This window comes from Magallana gigas, chromosome 6 (genome assembly GCF_963853765.1).
Source record: "Magallana gigas chromosome 6, xbMagGiga1.1, whole genome shotgun sequence".
Taxonomy (NCBI): domain Eukaryota; kingdom Metazoa; phylum Mollusca; class Bivalvia; order Ostreida; family Ostreidae; genus Magallana; species Magallana gigas.
The window spans coordinates 13,909,731-13,926,757 of record NC_088858.1 but is presented as its reverse complement, the minus strand read 5'-3'; the positions used below and the strand labels follow the sequence as shown (position 1 = coordinate 13,926,757).

Below are 17,027 nucleotides of genomic sequence, written 5' to 3'. Positions count from 1 at the left end.
CGTGTTTTTGATATTTTTCATTACTTACACTCGTGTGGGGTTTGTAAAATTTTCAAGGTCGATAAATAGCTTGGTAATGTAATTGATCAGAGAGAGATAGGGAGGAGGGTTTGAATGAATTAAAATTGTAGCGATATGAAGGTCAGCTGTTACTACAGCGTAATTAAACCCAGCGCACAGTGAGGGCACAGTCGCGCGATAGCTCCCTCGCTCGTTGTCCTGATTGGTTGAATTTGAGTGGTAAGAGGGAGTTATCTCAAGTCAGTCACGGCTGAAACATGTGTGATATAGACGTGTGTGTGATTATACTATGATTTACTAGGATATAGTGTTTCTACATTTGCCGATTATTGCACACTGTCGGTAAGATTTTGGGGGGTTTATTTTGTATACTTTTTGTTTCTTTTACAGAAAATTTTCATTTCTTTTTGATAAATCGCAACGTACGCATCGTAAAATATAGCATCGATTTGAAATGTCTTTGACTGGTTTGATAATTTCGAGAACACTCTTTCTCGTTTAACTTCATTATTTTTAAGGAAGTTAATTGCATTGTCTTTAAATATTTTGTACCATATGTGATAATATAAAATCTAATCCAATTGGGTCGTATTTCATTGCCCGTTTGTTACCTTGAGGGCAGGTAAAACAATACGTGCGACTCTGCTGTCTGTGTTGTGACATTTTACATTTGTTTTGACGCGTGGACATACGTGCACAGCAGGTAGAAAAACGAGTTATACAGGGGAAAAAGAACATGCCATGCCGAGAATGCACACAGTGCAACACCCGTCAAATGCTGTGCCACCACAGTGGTGCCACTGAAATTTACTACGAAATTCCTCATCTGACAACGCCCCATTTTCAGTTGTGTGCCCATATCTTATTTATAACACGGGCAAATCTTGTCAGCTATAGCAACTTTGTTGCCAGCGATGAATAATCTTGTTCTCCTGTTAGGTAACCTTTATCTTCCGAACAGACCTTTTAAATGAAAACGGCAGACAGCTGACAGGCATGACACATATTACGAAGATCTGTTCTTTTTTTTGGGGGGGGGGGGGGTGTTAACAAATTCTAGCAGCTGTCTAGCGTGTGTTTGTGTGTGTGCTATAGATTAATACATTTGATAATTATGCCCGCTATAGATTAATACATTTGATAATTATGCCCCTCTCCAAAGAAGGGAGGGACATTTTGCTTTGCTGCTGTCTGTTTATTATCTGTCGATCCACGACAAGTTTCAGTTCACGTTCATTTTCTTCGCAGATATGTTGCACATTTGAAATTTTGTATACAGATTTATAATAATAATATCTAGGTTACTTTTGATTTTGGGCAAGATTACGCCATTTTCGGCAGAGTTATGCCCCTTGAACATAGACAATTTCCAATGATTTGCACCGTTAGTTTCCATTAATTTTCTTCGCAGAGGTTGCACATATTGAAATGGAATTTGGTAAACAGATTTATCATAACAATATCTAGGTCAAATACGATTTTGGTTAGGATGAAGCCATTTCCGACAAGGTATGCACCTTTGACGTAATTCATTTTCGTTGCAGAGGTTTCCAAGAGAGGGGGACAGAAGTGTTTCACGAACATCTCTTAATTGTTTCTATAGCATTCAATAGTTCATGTTTTATTTACTTTCAGATGAAAATTATTAAAACACCTTAAATCAACAAAACGATAATGAGTATGGTGGAAACCATATACATGCCAAGTGAAAATGATTTTCGTGGCAAAACCAAGAAATTGAACGGAGTTCAGAATGGAGGTAAAATTTCCAATGGATGCCACAAGCAAACCAAGCAGGTGGATGAAGAAACAGAAAAGGCGTGGGAGAAAGACTTCTGTGAAACATTTGAAGAGACTCCTATGTTAGCAGCAATATCTACGTACATTGGCTATCTCATTCTTGTGGCTGTAGGACATGTGAGAGAGTTTTTAAAGGGCATCGGCATTGGAGTTGTTAAATGTGTTGCGGAACCAAAAATTCCTGTAAGTATATAAATATGTAGATCCCCCTTCTCAACCCCACCCACCCTTGTCAAATTTCAAACCTATATCCCTCTGACCTATTAAGGTAATTAACACTCCTTTTAAAATACACCCTCCTTCCAAATAACAAAATCAAGCACTTAGAAGCATGCACGGACAGTAAACCTAAGCAATGAAACTTGTGGTAAGTACATACTTAATTTGAAGAAGTGGTACAATCATCATGTTCATATTAATACCGGACCCTATTAATACATGTACTAACAATGCAATGATACATAACTTGATAACAGTTGTGAAAGGATTACCGTAAGGTTTATTGGAAACAGTGCGCATGTTATATTTATTTTTTCCTGATCTTTTTAGGGATTTGTTCCATTGTATCAGACTTGGGAGAGTTTTTACTCCTGGTATGTGTACCGACGTATCCAAGATTGTTTTTGTCGGCCGGTAAGCGGTGTACCTGGAGCCAAAATGGTGGTGATAGACCGTGAGAGTAATGACCATAGATGGAGTTTTCAGTAAGCAAGAGCAATATTGATATTTACATGTTAATTCATACACATGCAGTTGTAAGCAGTATTTATCTACCAGATATTATAGTAAAGGTCGCCCTTTGGAAGAATTCATTTTTGTACATCTTTGGTGGCAAAATCATCATATAAACCTAAAAAGACACAGCAAAAGTCTTTGTATATCAGTATAAATAATAATTCGAGCTTTAGATAAAATATCTTGGGAGTAAGATAAGCGAGAGACAATAGGTAGCAGACTCTAACTCTCACTCCATACCCACCCCCTAGACACACATTACTGGCAAGTCCATATTCAAGTATACACCAAAGATATGTTGGCCCTATAAAGAGAATTGCATTATGTACTGTAACTCATTTGGCAGGAAGACAATTAATCTGGTATGTGGAAAAATCCTGTTCATTAACATCTCCAAAAAAATAAAGTAGGCTAATTAATGCATTTATACATATTACTTTTTGAAGAATGTGATAAACAGGTTTTTTCCTTCCAATGATATACATGTATTATGGATTATATCATTAGAAATGTATTTACCTATACAAATTAATTAAATACCAAATGATAATATCCATTAAAAATAAGAAATTTAAAGTTTGTGTTTTATTTGTTGGTTTTTTTTTTCTCAGATATACTGGTGGCCATTCAACAGTGTTAAACTTTGGTTCGTACAATTACCTAGGATTTTCTCAGAATTCTGGTCCGTGTGCAGAGGAAGTGGAGCAGACGATAAAAAACTACGGTGTGAGTGTTTGTGGGAGTCGCCAGGAGTTAGGTACGAGACTTCAGAGACCAACATTGTTGACTAATAGCTCGAAGAAACTTGTTACAATCACTTTGTAAACCGAGTGTTTGCCACCTTATCTTGAAAGGGCATGAATTTGTTTGCATGTTCTTAGATAAAAAAAAGAGATAAAGGCTACCCTTTCTGACAATTTAATTTGCACACATTAAAAGAAAATGTCTACTAAGTACTAACTCAAAATATGAAATGCTGACGGGTGAATTTATGATTAACTCGGTTTTCCAAAGGAAAAGTCCAGTAACTTAAATGGTGGCTGCCAAAATGGTACCCCTATTTTACGGATAACTCCTCTACAGTTTTAAAGATAGAGAGTTTTTGGTTTGCAGATCAATTGTACATACTGGTACCATATCAGAAATGTGCAATACATTGTTCTTGGATTTTGATTTTTGGTAGTTTTTGCACAAAAAACGAGCTGTTTAACTTTAAAAGTCATTATTTTTTTTTCATATTATTGCAAATCGGGTACCCCTATTGTACAAACAAACTCTCCTACAGTTTTCAAGATAGACAGTTGTTGGTTTGCGGATTAATTACTGGGTATATATATATCAAAGATCTACATACTACTTGAATTTTGATTTTTGCTAATTTTTGCCAAAAATACCAGCTGTTGAACTTGCATGGTCATTAAAAAACAAATATACCATTAGAATAACAGAGAACCGCATTTCTCAGGATAGGTAGTATGTTTCCATTCAGGGTTGACAAATTACCGTATATCTGGGTTTTTTTTGCATGTCACAAAATTTGCGAAAATGGGGAAAATGTGTGGCATTTTTAATTTGTGCCAGTCAGTTTTTGCCATTTAAGGTAAAGGTCCATACCCCACTTGATAAATAAAATGCGTACAGATTTTTTTCATATTTTTCAAACATGTATATGAGCATATGTTCTTATCAAATTTTACTCAGTTGGCTGGTCCATCGGTATCATTAAAGCTATGGCCGTGGCTAAAAATAGAACCGATTGCGGAAAACGGCGCTTTTTTCATACATAATGAATCTAAGCCTAAGCCTGAAATTTTACTTTCACAAAATCATTTTTTGACTTGTATCCTATGTAAAATGAAGGAATTATCATTTCAAAACAAATAATTTTTTGTTCACTTGCTTATTTATTAAAATATAGATAAATCTGCTAACAAATGAGATAAAATGATTTAAATTTTCAAAGCGAATTTAAGCTCTTGTAATTTTATTTACGTACAGAATTCTCTGAAATATTGATATTATTTACCCCCTAACGTCCTTAGGCAATTGGAAATAAAATTACCCAAAGGACCGGCCTTTTCAGGATCACAATGGGCGTATTTTTGGTAAAAAACATGAAAATATATATTTTGAAAAAAGATCCGTAAAAATAAAATTGTGCATAGGTTTATTATTTCATCACTCTAAAAAAATATGTTTAGTTTATTGTTAAATAGAAAACATGATTTAAACAAACTGTTGATTAATCTGTATTATTTAAATCGCAAAAGATGGTTTCTTTTGGAATCTTTAAGTATAATGGATCGAGATCGGTATTTAGAAATTGCAGTCACACGCGTGGATAATGCTAACTACCTGATATGCTTTTAAGACAAACCTCTATTCAACCTTTTTTTAACTGGTTTAAAGACTGTTCTTAAAATGAAATAACTTTTCTTCAGCGTATGGTTTTAATTCTAAAAACATTTTTTGTGTGGAAAATATATATATGCTCGTTGCTAAGCGAAAAGGATAAAGATGATATCTGTCAAATTATTTCCCCTTGTGTATTTATCTCCCTTATGCACTGGAATAGATCTCGGTCAGGATTTCATTTTGGGTGTTTATGGACTTTCGGGGATTAATGTTCAAATATTTGGATTAAATTCACCCTTATAATGCATTGATGTTTATGCAGGAAAACAGTAAGAGGTCTATATTTTCAAAACTAGTACGCAATCGACACAACCCAGTCAAGTTTTCATTTCGCTGATTAATAGGCCTAATTGATTGCAGTTGTCAGTATTTTGAATAGCTTTGTTTTGAATCAATTTCTAGGTCAGCTTGATATCAGAACAAATTAGACCCGGCCTCGTTAAATTACAGCTTTTAACGCTAGCTCTCAATTAGATCGGGCACGGACAAGACGTAATAACGCGTGAATTACGTCAGACGTTGTTTTGTGACGTATGGATAATTACCTTAAAAAGTTTCTTGTAGAAAATAATACAGAATGAAATTTCTGCTTATTCAATAATTTGCGATTTAAAAGACATCGCGAATAAAGCGAAAATTAGATCATCGCAATAAATTACCAGATATACGGTAAATATAGATGCTGTTCATACAAAAGAAAACCCGGTTTTCATTCACACTGACAGCTTATCTCTTGTTAAGAATTCATTTTGAATGATACTTTTGTATTCTATGTTGTGCAATACAGTGGAGTAATTCATCATCACAGGATGGGTGATCTAGCTTCATAGGCACGGACAAAATCTAAATCCAGTATCTAATTACTGATACCTGAAAAAACCTCACACAGCTCCATCTATATAAGAAATAATTCAATACAACTGCACAAATATACTTCCTTCACTATTGATTTATTCAGGTAACATATATATAGCTATTCATTGATTTAATCTTTTGTATAAAGGGGGAAATTGAATATAAGCTAGGTTTTACTCCATGGAAATATTGCAAGTTAATTTGAGAAAAATTTGAACAGATGAACAAACCAACAGTTAAAGCAGTTATTTCCAGATACTGTATAAATTTTTAATATTGTTTACAATCCTATGATTGAAGATCTACAGATGATTAATTCAATTTTAAAACAAATATAGGCGTAGTCCCATTAATAATTCCATATGGGAGTTTCTAGTTGGTAACAAATTAACACATACAAAAATCCATCAGTTGATAACTAAGCATTGGGCCTATAAAGGTTGATCAGAGGTATAGATGAAATTGTGTCACAGATTGATCAGATCTCTCTTGTGGTGAAGCTGCCTTAACATCATAACCCTGTAATGTTTGCTCTCCCTAGCATTAATTATCCTTGTCATGTAATTCACATTGCAGCATATCCTAGTCATGTAAACACTTTTCTGCATGAACAGTCACCACTATTAATACATGTATTTCCAATTTATAAGGTACTGTCAGAAATCATTGAAAAGTTTAAAACCTTTGCAGTGTTATTTTGTTTTTATACATTTGCACTTCCATTAAAGAAATGGTTTTTTTTTTCGAAGGGGGGGGGGGGGTACCTTCCCATGAATACCTCTTGGTTTTCATTCTTGTATACTAGTTCATTTTAGTTAGAAGAGCTAGGTATTTTGCAAATTCTGTAATGCTAGCCACTGCAATATTTTTAACAGTATTGCAATATATGAAATGTAATATTTTCAGTTGAGTCTAAGATGATCCTCTCTGGATTAATTAACTTTAAATTTCATGCAGAATTGGATTATAATAATTAAATTTTCAAAAAAGGTCTTTTTGATTTAATGATATTTGTGCAACAGTTATTAAAACTTCCTACTTTATGTTTTTTGAAGTTATAATTAAAAGTTTACTAAAAAAGGGGTGGATGGGGTTGAAATCTTAGCATATTTTTCTTCTTATTATGAAGTAAAATATACATTTAAATTTTTCATTGAAGGGTACCTGGACCTCCACAAACAAATGGACAGGCTAGTGGCAGATTATCTAGGAGTGGAGGACGCTTACACTGTTCCCATGGGTTTTGCCACAAATTCCATGAATATTCCCTCTCTTGTTGGAAAGGTAAATATATCACTTTTTAAAGAAAAGTACATAAAAATAATTACTTTAGTTTGAGATAAAAGTCAGAAGTCAACAAGTCTTACTAGGTAAGTGGAGACTGGAATTTTCCATTATTACACGTAGCAAGTGTTAGGGTAACTTAAATTAAATATTGGCAGTAAATACATGTATAATGCTTACAATTCAGTATGCTAAAAAGGTTTTTGAAATTGCCATACCATATTACATGTACATCCAGAGGGTAAATTTTTGTTGCAATAAAATTCCACATGATTGTAGAGTATTTGCTGAGAATTATATTGTTTGTACATTATCTTCTCCAATGAAAAATGAAAAAAAAAAAAACTGCAAGTAGTGTGAATTTCACCATCTCATCATCTAGACTGAAGTATAGGCATCCCAGCTGTCTATGAGTACAGAAAATGTAGTTTAAATGCTTAATAAGGGGAAGCTTGAAAGATCTTTTTATATTATAAAGCACATAATGTATCCAGAAAAGTAAGATTTTGTTTCTATGCATTAAATTTACACATCCAAGAATGTATTTGCATTCTAAATAAATGTATTTGCATTCTAAAAAAATGATCTAAACAATGACAGGGACAAATATCTTGATGGTTGTTTATGACATATTGATTTCTAATGGCTTTCCATCAATCCATAATTTAGTGATGTAAGATTAGCTATAACCTTCTCCTTTAGAACTCTTTCTGATCAGATGATTTTCTCTTGCTGCAGGGCTGTTTAATTCTGAGTGATGAACTGAACCATGCATCACTAATTCTGGGCTGTCGGCTCTCTGGAGCCAAAATCAAAACCTTCAAACACAATTGTGAGTCTGTTGTGCACATTATGATTTTATACTGTTAACCAACTTTTATTGGCATGCAAAACATTTTTTCAGCACATTTTAAGAAATATTTATTGCCATGAACTAGTTTTAATATGTGTGTGACATTTTAATCTAAAGATAATTTACATCTTGATACATTAATAGTCATTGCAAACCAGTTTATATCTGGTAATCTGAGAAATAAAATAATTGCGAATAAAAAGTTGGTATACAATAGTAACAATACAGTATTAATTTTGCATAATGAAAGCAATTTTTACATCCTGTATGGCTAAACTAATAAATAACAGTTGTATTATCTTGGAAATTTTGTTTTTATAAAACGGGTAGGAAAGATGTTTCTTGGAAAATGAATTTTTCAATTTTATTACAGGTATGAAAGATCTTGAAAAGAATTTACGAGAAGCCATTGTAGATAAACAGCCTAGGACTCACAGACCATGGAAGAAAATTCTGATTGTGGTGGAGGGTGTTTACAGGTAATGGACCGAAAATCTGGGGGAAGTCATGCTGATTTGGAGATTAATTGATTGAATGCAAATTATTTAGAGACGTAACCTCTTAAAACATTTGAATAATCTCATTTCATATGGGTAATGCAAATGAAATTTTATCACATAAATGTATTTTAGACCTGTGGAAAGAGTTAAAATTGGAATATGAAATAAAAAATTTGAAGTACTGTTCTGTTTTTTTTCTTACCCTTGCGTAATTAACAAATATTTCATATATATACCGGTATGTTTAAGATTGTGTGTCTTTTTGCAGCATGGAAGGTTCCATAGTGAAACTACCAGAGGTGCTCCGATTAAAAAAGAAATACAAGGCTTATTTATATTTAGATGAGGCCCATAGTATAGGTGCAATAGGGCCCCATGGGAAGGGTGTAGTGGACTACTTTGGTCTGAACCCCCGGGATGTGGACATCATGATGGGAACATTTACCAAGAGTTTTGGTGCTGTTGGAGGTTACATAGGTGGATCAAAGGTAATTTATATTGTTATACTTTCATGTTAAATACTGAAATCTGATTGGTTAAGACGCAGTTAATAATATTTACTATTACCCTCAGCGTTAGCAACGCACTTGGCAACGGGTAACATTAAAAAATGTTACATGCGCGAAAATTATGCGCGTACGGTTCGCTGTAGAATTCACGTTATTCCTATATAAAACCAGTAAAATTTTCTTAAAAATTTGAAAAAAGATATTCAGTATAACAAAATAAATAGTGCCTGTTTGGGAGGATAACAGTTGAAATTGACACCCCTCGAAAACCATTGTCAACCTACGCTTCGCGTCGGTTGACAATGGTTTTCTCGGGGTGTCAATTTCAACTGTTACCCTCCCAAACAAGCACTATTTATATATTGGTGCATCTTAAGTTGCTAGTGCAAGTCTTCCTCTGCATGCAACTTTAAGTAATTACAACTGACATCATCTGAACATCTTATAAGTTCCTAGATTCCCCCGTCTTCACGCAATGTCTAACATCACTTGTCCGGACCATATATCATTTCCCATTGGCCCAATTTGTCTCAGGTTTTACAACAGAGTTCCTTCAAGGAAAGGTTGTGCAGTGATCTTGATTCAAGTTTCCAAGTCAAAAGTGAAGGTCATAGGAGCTCTTTTAAAAATCCTTTTTGGGACTATATTCCCCCCCCCCTCTCCAAATCTGTCCTAGAATCAATCAACAGACTATCTGTTTCATCTATATAAAGATGATATATGTAGGGCATTTTGGATAAGGGATTTGCAATAACCTGAACTTGAATCAAAGCTAGCAATGAAGTCCTCTATATCAGTAATAGTTTTCATCCTTCTGTTTTATACTCTGTCCCAAGATATTTTGGATTCACATTTGGCTTAATTGCTTGATATTTATAAATACCTTAGGATTCAAATGATGTTCTTTCAAAAGTATGAAAAATTTCCAAGATTTCTCAGTCAAAACGCCCCTGTTAGCTTATCAGGTTTCAATACAATGCTAAAAAATGTGATGTCTACGGAGATTTTGTATTGCAGCAAGCCCGGATGATAACGTTGAAATATTGCGCGATGTATTCCGAGTGTATTCCGAAGGAGAAAAAATGTAAACATTCCCCATTATAAATCTCCGTAAGGAATCTGTTTTCGTTCCTGTGAATTTTTCCGAGTGAAAGATGATAATTTGTCAATAAAATTATCTTGGAAAATATCCCTTTCAACTATTTCAATTGCACTTCTTTCACAGGTAAGTGTATTTTTATAAAAAATCGTCCAAATGTGCTGCATAAATATCTTGGGACAGACTATAGTTAATGTGGTGCCCTTTAAGATGGTCTCATTCTCTGAATGATGTGTTGTTTATAGTTGTGAATAGCTTTCACATGTTACTGTAAGTAGGATTTTATTCACCATCCAGCAATTTTTACAGGGTAAAATTTTATTTTAAATAAAATAACATTAATTTTATGCAATTTGAATACAGATTTTAATCCCTTATTATGAATAATGGTAATCTTTCATAAACATGGTGGTGCTGGGATATTTATGCCACAGATCAGATTTGTTTACAGCACTGTACCTGTGTACACCTAATTAATATCATATACCTAGTAGTGTATCAGCCCTGATACACGTGTTTTGGACTAGGTGAGACAGCAACCGGAAGCTAGGGCTGTATCGCCCTCGGGGCTGATATTTCTCTGTCTCAGCCCGTCGTCAAGGGGGTGTATTGCCCTCAAATTTGAAATTGATAATTTCCAATATCTCTGCTTTAAATTAAGACTAGTTTGTGATAAAACGATAGAATAACGAATATATAATACAAATTATCACCTTACACGTCTGAATATTTTGATGTATTACCGAAAATTGAAAAATAATAATTCAAAAATAGTGCCAAAGAGTGATGTGTATCTAAGTAAGGGGAGGTAACCTACACAACGGTTGTGTATTTAGAACAATAGCACGATTTATTTAATATCAATCAACGTTTAAATTATGGAGGATATAGAGAAGGATGGAACGAGACTTAATCTTAGAAAATCAGAGATTAGACTGTAAAAATTAAGGGGTTAAAGTAATGGACGCGCTTATGAACGTTCTCCAATAACTTTCTATATAACAGTATGGATCTTTATGAATGGAATCTGACGGGAAACTTACGAAATCCCAGTGAAAGAATTTGACTCATAACGAAGCCGTGTAGGAGGGAAGTTTATCTCGCGATAATTTTGAATTCTAGAAGATAGTCCTTCTTTTCAGACGACAGACTCTCTTCTACTGTATTTTAAATGACGATGGTTTGTCAACAAAGTCCGACAACTCTTTACAGTTTTAACACGTATAAAAAGAAATAAAAACGAACAAGTTTTGTAAATCCGAAAAAAATCTATAGCTTCTTCATGATAAATTATATTCCTTATTTGGAATTTAAATTTGAATTAAAGTCTTTGATTTTAGATATATGATATAAACAACATCATACTTTTGTTTTGATCTCGTCCCTGGTATCACCTGATATACATTATTTTTGATTAGTTTGATATTTTTGCAAGGTGTATCAATACTGCATTTTTATTAACATATTCAAATATGGTTAACATTGATTTTAGACTTACACTTAGCATATTGATGTATTTGCAGCAATTTGTCCACATGACTACCGGTAGTTCATTTCAACTTATTGACTGTGAACTCAGTAGAATAACTGAATTTGATCTATATGTATTGATATATCAACATGTGCATCTTATTTTCAACATACATGGACATATACTATATTTGAAATAGTACGTCAATTAAATTAATCTTGTAAAAATAACTAATTTAAAAACAAAAGAGATTAATATGGTAAGATATCAGTTTTAGACATTCTCTGTTTCCTGGGTTTTTTTTTTGGGGGGGGGGGGGGTAAGGGGTTTTGTCAAACATAACATACTGTTGATTATTCTGGTTAAATGTCGGTATTATGCATTGCTGTGTTTTTCTTTTCAGGCCCTTGTCAACCATTTACGTCTGTACTCCCACTCAGCTATCTACTCCAGTAGTATGGCCCCGGGTGTTGCTCAACAAATCGTGTCCTCAATGAATATCATGCTGGGCAGGGATGGAACCAGAGAAGGTGAGGCCATTTCTTCTTTCTCAGTCTTTTGGAATAAGTAAGGAAGTATAGATTGGTATCATATTCTAGATTTGAGGTTAGGTTACCTACGGTATTTTATTTTGGTGTTTTGGAATGAGTATAACTAAAATCAGGTCTTGATTAATCTTGTATGAGCTCTGGGACCAAAATTGGAAATAAAACTATTGTTAGTATTATTATTATATACATAGCATAGTGTATGCAAGGGAAAATCAAAATATGTATTTGGTAATCAAGAAACACATTAATTTGAGGAAAAAAACGTTCTCTGCTTTTACAGGCGAAAAAAGAATCCAGCAGCTGAAATGGAACACTCGATACTTCAGGAGGCGACTTCAAGAGATGGGCTTTATTTTATATGGAAACAAAGATTCTCCTGTTGTGCCTTTGTTAATGTTTATGCCGTCCAAAATAGCGTAAGCATCTCGGGTTTTAAGTTTTCCAACTACTTAGTTTTTCGCTAGTATTTTGCCCATATTTTTGAGAATGCTTTTATTTATGATATAGATGCATTAAGTGATGGTTATCATCGTGAGTGAAAGTTTTTGATTTTATGATTTGAAATTTCAGAAAGTTCTCCAGAGAGAGTCTAAATAGAGGAATGGGTGTGGTTGTGGTTGGTTTTCCTGCAACCCCCATGACCAAGTGTAGAGCTCGCTTCTGTCTGTCAGCCTCGCACACGAAAGAAATGTTAGATGAGGTAGGTTGAATCATACTGTCTTTAGACAAATTTTTATTGGACCAAATAGGAGAGATTTTAATACTTAATATCTCAAGTGTGTTGCTTTATCTGGAAATGAGATTTAACTTTTATGTAAGATATACTTTTAACATTTCTTAAAACTATTAGCTTATTTATCTGAAATTTTACTTGCATATATTTTTATATCTGGAACATCAATACATTGTGTTGCATCTTATTTCATTGTCATGTAAAAATGACAGATATTTATGAGTTCATCATCAATAATTGTTCTTTTACAGGCACTGCAAATAACTAGTGATATTGGAGATCTGCTGGCAATCAAATACTCCAAAGCAGAACCACCCTCCTATTCTGAAAATGATGTGCCATTAGTGGAGGTAAGACGACCTTGACACTGGCGTGTCAAGGCTACTGCAACTAATGCATATCAGGGACATTTAATCAATATGCAAAATAATTGTAAGAGACAAGTCTGTAATTATTTTAGTGATACAGTATTACAAAATACTTTTAAACTGCTAGAATTTTTATCTTGTACAAACTTTTCTAAATGATATGCAAGACAGTAACCCATGTTAATTTTAATAAGGTCAAGGCCACATAAAATTACTCAATTTTAAGAAACATGGGAAACTCATCAAAGTATTAGTCATTAGGCTAGTTATGGCCTGAGTATTTCATAACCCATGCATTAGATAAATATTAGGGCCACTGTGTGGTTTGCATTGCTCAAATTTCTGAATTTTTTGTTATTCACAGGATTCATGAACAAGGAGACGGGGATCGAGGGAAGCTTCGCAGGGAAAGAGATTGTTGCATTTTAAAGTTTATCAATTCATTGAGAAAAGGAATACATTTAGTCCTCACAGCTATAAGCTTGTTTTGTGATCATGTATATGCACATATATTTTATAAAAATATTTTAAGGATATGCACCATACTACGGAACTAAATGAGTATTAATATTGTAAATATTGTTATTTTTTTCTGTTTTGGGCATTTTTTAAAAAAACATTTATTTTATCTCAAGATTTTGTATCAAATATTATGATGATGGACAGAAGAACTAGTCCTTTTAAAATATATGTACTTGCCAGATTAATAGTTTAGTCTCATTTCTAATCACCTACTGGTATTGCACATGTCAATGGAAATTGGTTGTGTTTAAACCTTGCTTTCTCAAAATGGAAATATTTCCAGCATATGATTTTTCAAATGGAAATTTTTGCAGCACATGAAGTTTTCAAACAACCAGTTGTAAAACTAGCAGTGCAAAATGGAAATTTCCTTACCTACATAGCTTATGTAAATATGACAACATTGTAACCGTAGATTTCATACCCCCCCCCCCCATTTTTTCATACACAATTGACCTCAGTTATCATTATGTTTTATGATGAATAATGTTATTTATTTTTGTACTTAACCGTCTAGCTTTATATAATATTTAGCTTTATGCAAGTCCAAAAGCGTAATAGTGATGCTTGATAATATGTTTATTAGTTATCAGTACTCATTTCTATTTTTAATTTTCCATATTTTTTTTACTGATATATTCTAACAGTGTACATTTTGCTGTCACTGACTAAAGGCGGGTGTTTGTTAGTGTTATTGTTGACTATTAGTTAATTGTGCCACTCTTTACGTCTGCCAAATAGCATAGAAAGCAATTCAACTTCTTTCTGAATAACGTGCCTATTAAATGTTTGAACAATACAATAGAACAAAATACTGTAAACCAACTCTTATTTGCGACAACTTTTTTTTTTTTGTGAAAGACCGGAGATAAACCGGTTCGCAGCAACTAATATTCACGTTCAAACCTTATCAACACCATGTTGTTATTTCACCCATAACGCAATTACGGACCGATTGCGGAAAGAAATATTCACAACAGGGAGGCTATCGCAAACATTGCGAAATTTTTTCACACACCAATAAAAGTTGGTTTACAGTTTAAGGTGGAGGTAAATTGAGGGCACAGTAACATAGTCTAAAGTGATATCATGCAGCACTGTTTTTGTTTTACTAATGGTAACTGTTATGCATTGGTTTTGCTTTGTTTTGGGTGGAATACATGTGTATGAATCTCCTTTGTTTAATTATGTTTTATCATGATCATAATGGAGAAGGGTGCTTCAGACACAGTACACAGTGTATTTTGGACATGTATATTCCAATGGAGAGAAATATAAAAACTGCCTTAAAACAAGTTTGACTTTTCTTTCTTTTTTGTGGATGGTTGCATTCATTCAAATTTCAATTTGAAGACTTTCAAGCTTGGTTATAATTTGTCTTTAATATTATGATTGATGAAAACATAACATATGACAAATTCCCTTTTATTTTTTTTTTACTTTACTATATTCTCTTGACTAGAGTGAAAATTAAAGTGCTGTATATGTGTATTCTTCTTTAATAATGACATTTTTTTCCTCCAGGGGAGAAATCAAGTTTGCAGGAATTCTCATTAATTCATTTCTCAATCTTTTTCCTAATAAAGAAAATGAACAACATTCAAACTGGTTTTAAATCTATTTATTTTAGACACAAAGTAAAAATGTTCAAAAATTTAATTTAGAGGAGCTACCATGACGATGTTTAGTATATTATTACCAAACATAATAAATTCTCAGCTGTTCAACACAGATTGAAGATGCAAATGTGGTATTGAGTAAATCTTTAAATGTACCGTAAGCACTTTTTAAAAAACATAGGTAATCACAGATAACAAAGCTCACCGAGACGAGACATCACCCTTATGAGACTTCACCTTTAAGAGACCACCTTTATCACATTAAATGAAAATCATACTTTATGATCTTGGATATTCATGGATTCTGTTTTGATACAATATCGTATATCATCTGTTAAAAAATTGTATGAAAATCATATGTTCATTTGTTAATCCATACAATAATATAACATTAAATATTGCATCCTATCATATTTACAACATATATCATATAATACAATAAAATACCATAATAACCAATAATGAGATATGATATTGTAACGTATGATATGACATTGTATTGTGTTATACGTTATTGTATTTGATCAAATATTACAATATCATTATATAATATATATAACAATATAGTATTATATTACAATATCATATTACATAATACATCATAACATTGAAACATATGATATTATATTGTAAAATATAGTATGATACTGTATCATTTTTAATACATAATATGATATTGTATCATATGATACAATATAATTTGATACAACATTGTATCATCAAATAATACAATATTATGTGATAAAGTAAAATATTATATAATACAATATTATATTATACATATTGTATCATATGATACAATAATATGTTAAACAATATCATACAATACAATTTCATGTGATGTGATGTAATAATCATATTATAAACCAATATCATATTATACAATATCGTATGATACAATATTATATAATATTACAGTATCATATTATACAATTTCATGTGATATAATTCTATATTACAGATACTAATATCATATTATACAATATCGTATGATACAATATTATAGAATATACAATATTGTATCATAGGATACAATATTATATTTTGCAATATCTTATGTAATAGTATCATGTGATAAAATAATAAATTAATAATACAATATAATATTATACAATATTGTACCATAATATACAATACTATACATAACGATATCATGATACAATATCATAACATAAAATATTTTAAAAAATTGATACAATATCATATCGTATCATACAACTTTTTATAATATTACATATGATATTATATTGTGTCATATTAAACAATATTGTTTCATACCAAACAATACTATATCATAGGAATCATGTTATATCATTTATCAACAAACACATCTATCTATCGAGCAGGTTTGAGTGAGGTAGGAGATTTCTTTAGCATCCTTGATAATGGAGATCAGGCTCTGCATCTGAAGCAACCTCTGCGTTTCATTTATAATATAGTTAAATCAACTACGCAAGCTATCATCTATAAAACATGTGACATGTTCCAAAAAAACTAAACCTCATCCAGCATCCGAAACCTATGGCTCAGATTCAGCATTCAAGCCTGTCAGGTGCATCAGTATACATAAGACGCATCTCCATGCAAGTTTGGTGAAATTCAGACCAGTAATAACTAAGATATCATCATCAGAGGGCACTAGCAATTAAAACCTTAACCTGCTCCAGCATCCACAACCTATGGCTCAGATTC

At 32.6% G+C, this 17,027-nt stretch overlaps 1 protein-coding gene across 1 annotated transcript; it reads left to right on the top strand.

The window, feature by feature from the left end:
• Window positions 1-208: 208 nt before the first annotated feature.
• LOC105318204 (serine palmitoyltransferase 2) lies at window positions 209-13,786 on the top strand. Its single transcript, XM_034469350.2, has 13 exons — window positions 209-363; window positions 1,657-2,004; window positions 2,371-2,525; window positions 3,168-3,313; window positions 6,986-7,110; window positions 7,849-7,942; window positions 8,337-8,442; window positions 8,732-8,951; window positions 11,946-12,072; window positions 12,374-12,509; window positions 12,664-12,793; window positions 13,078-13,176; window positions 13,559-13,786. Exons 2-13 carry the CDS (start codon window positions 1,696-1,698, stop codon window positions 13,565-13,567), a joined length of 1,656 nt encoding a protein of 551 aa, XP_034325241.2. The 5' UTR covers window positions 209-363; window positions 1,657-1,695; the 3' UTR covers window positions 13,568-13,786.
• The last annotated feature ends 3,241 nt before the right edge of the window (window positions 13,787-17,027 follow it).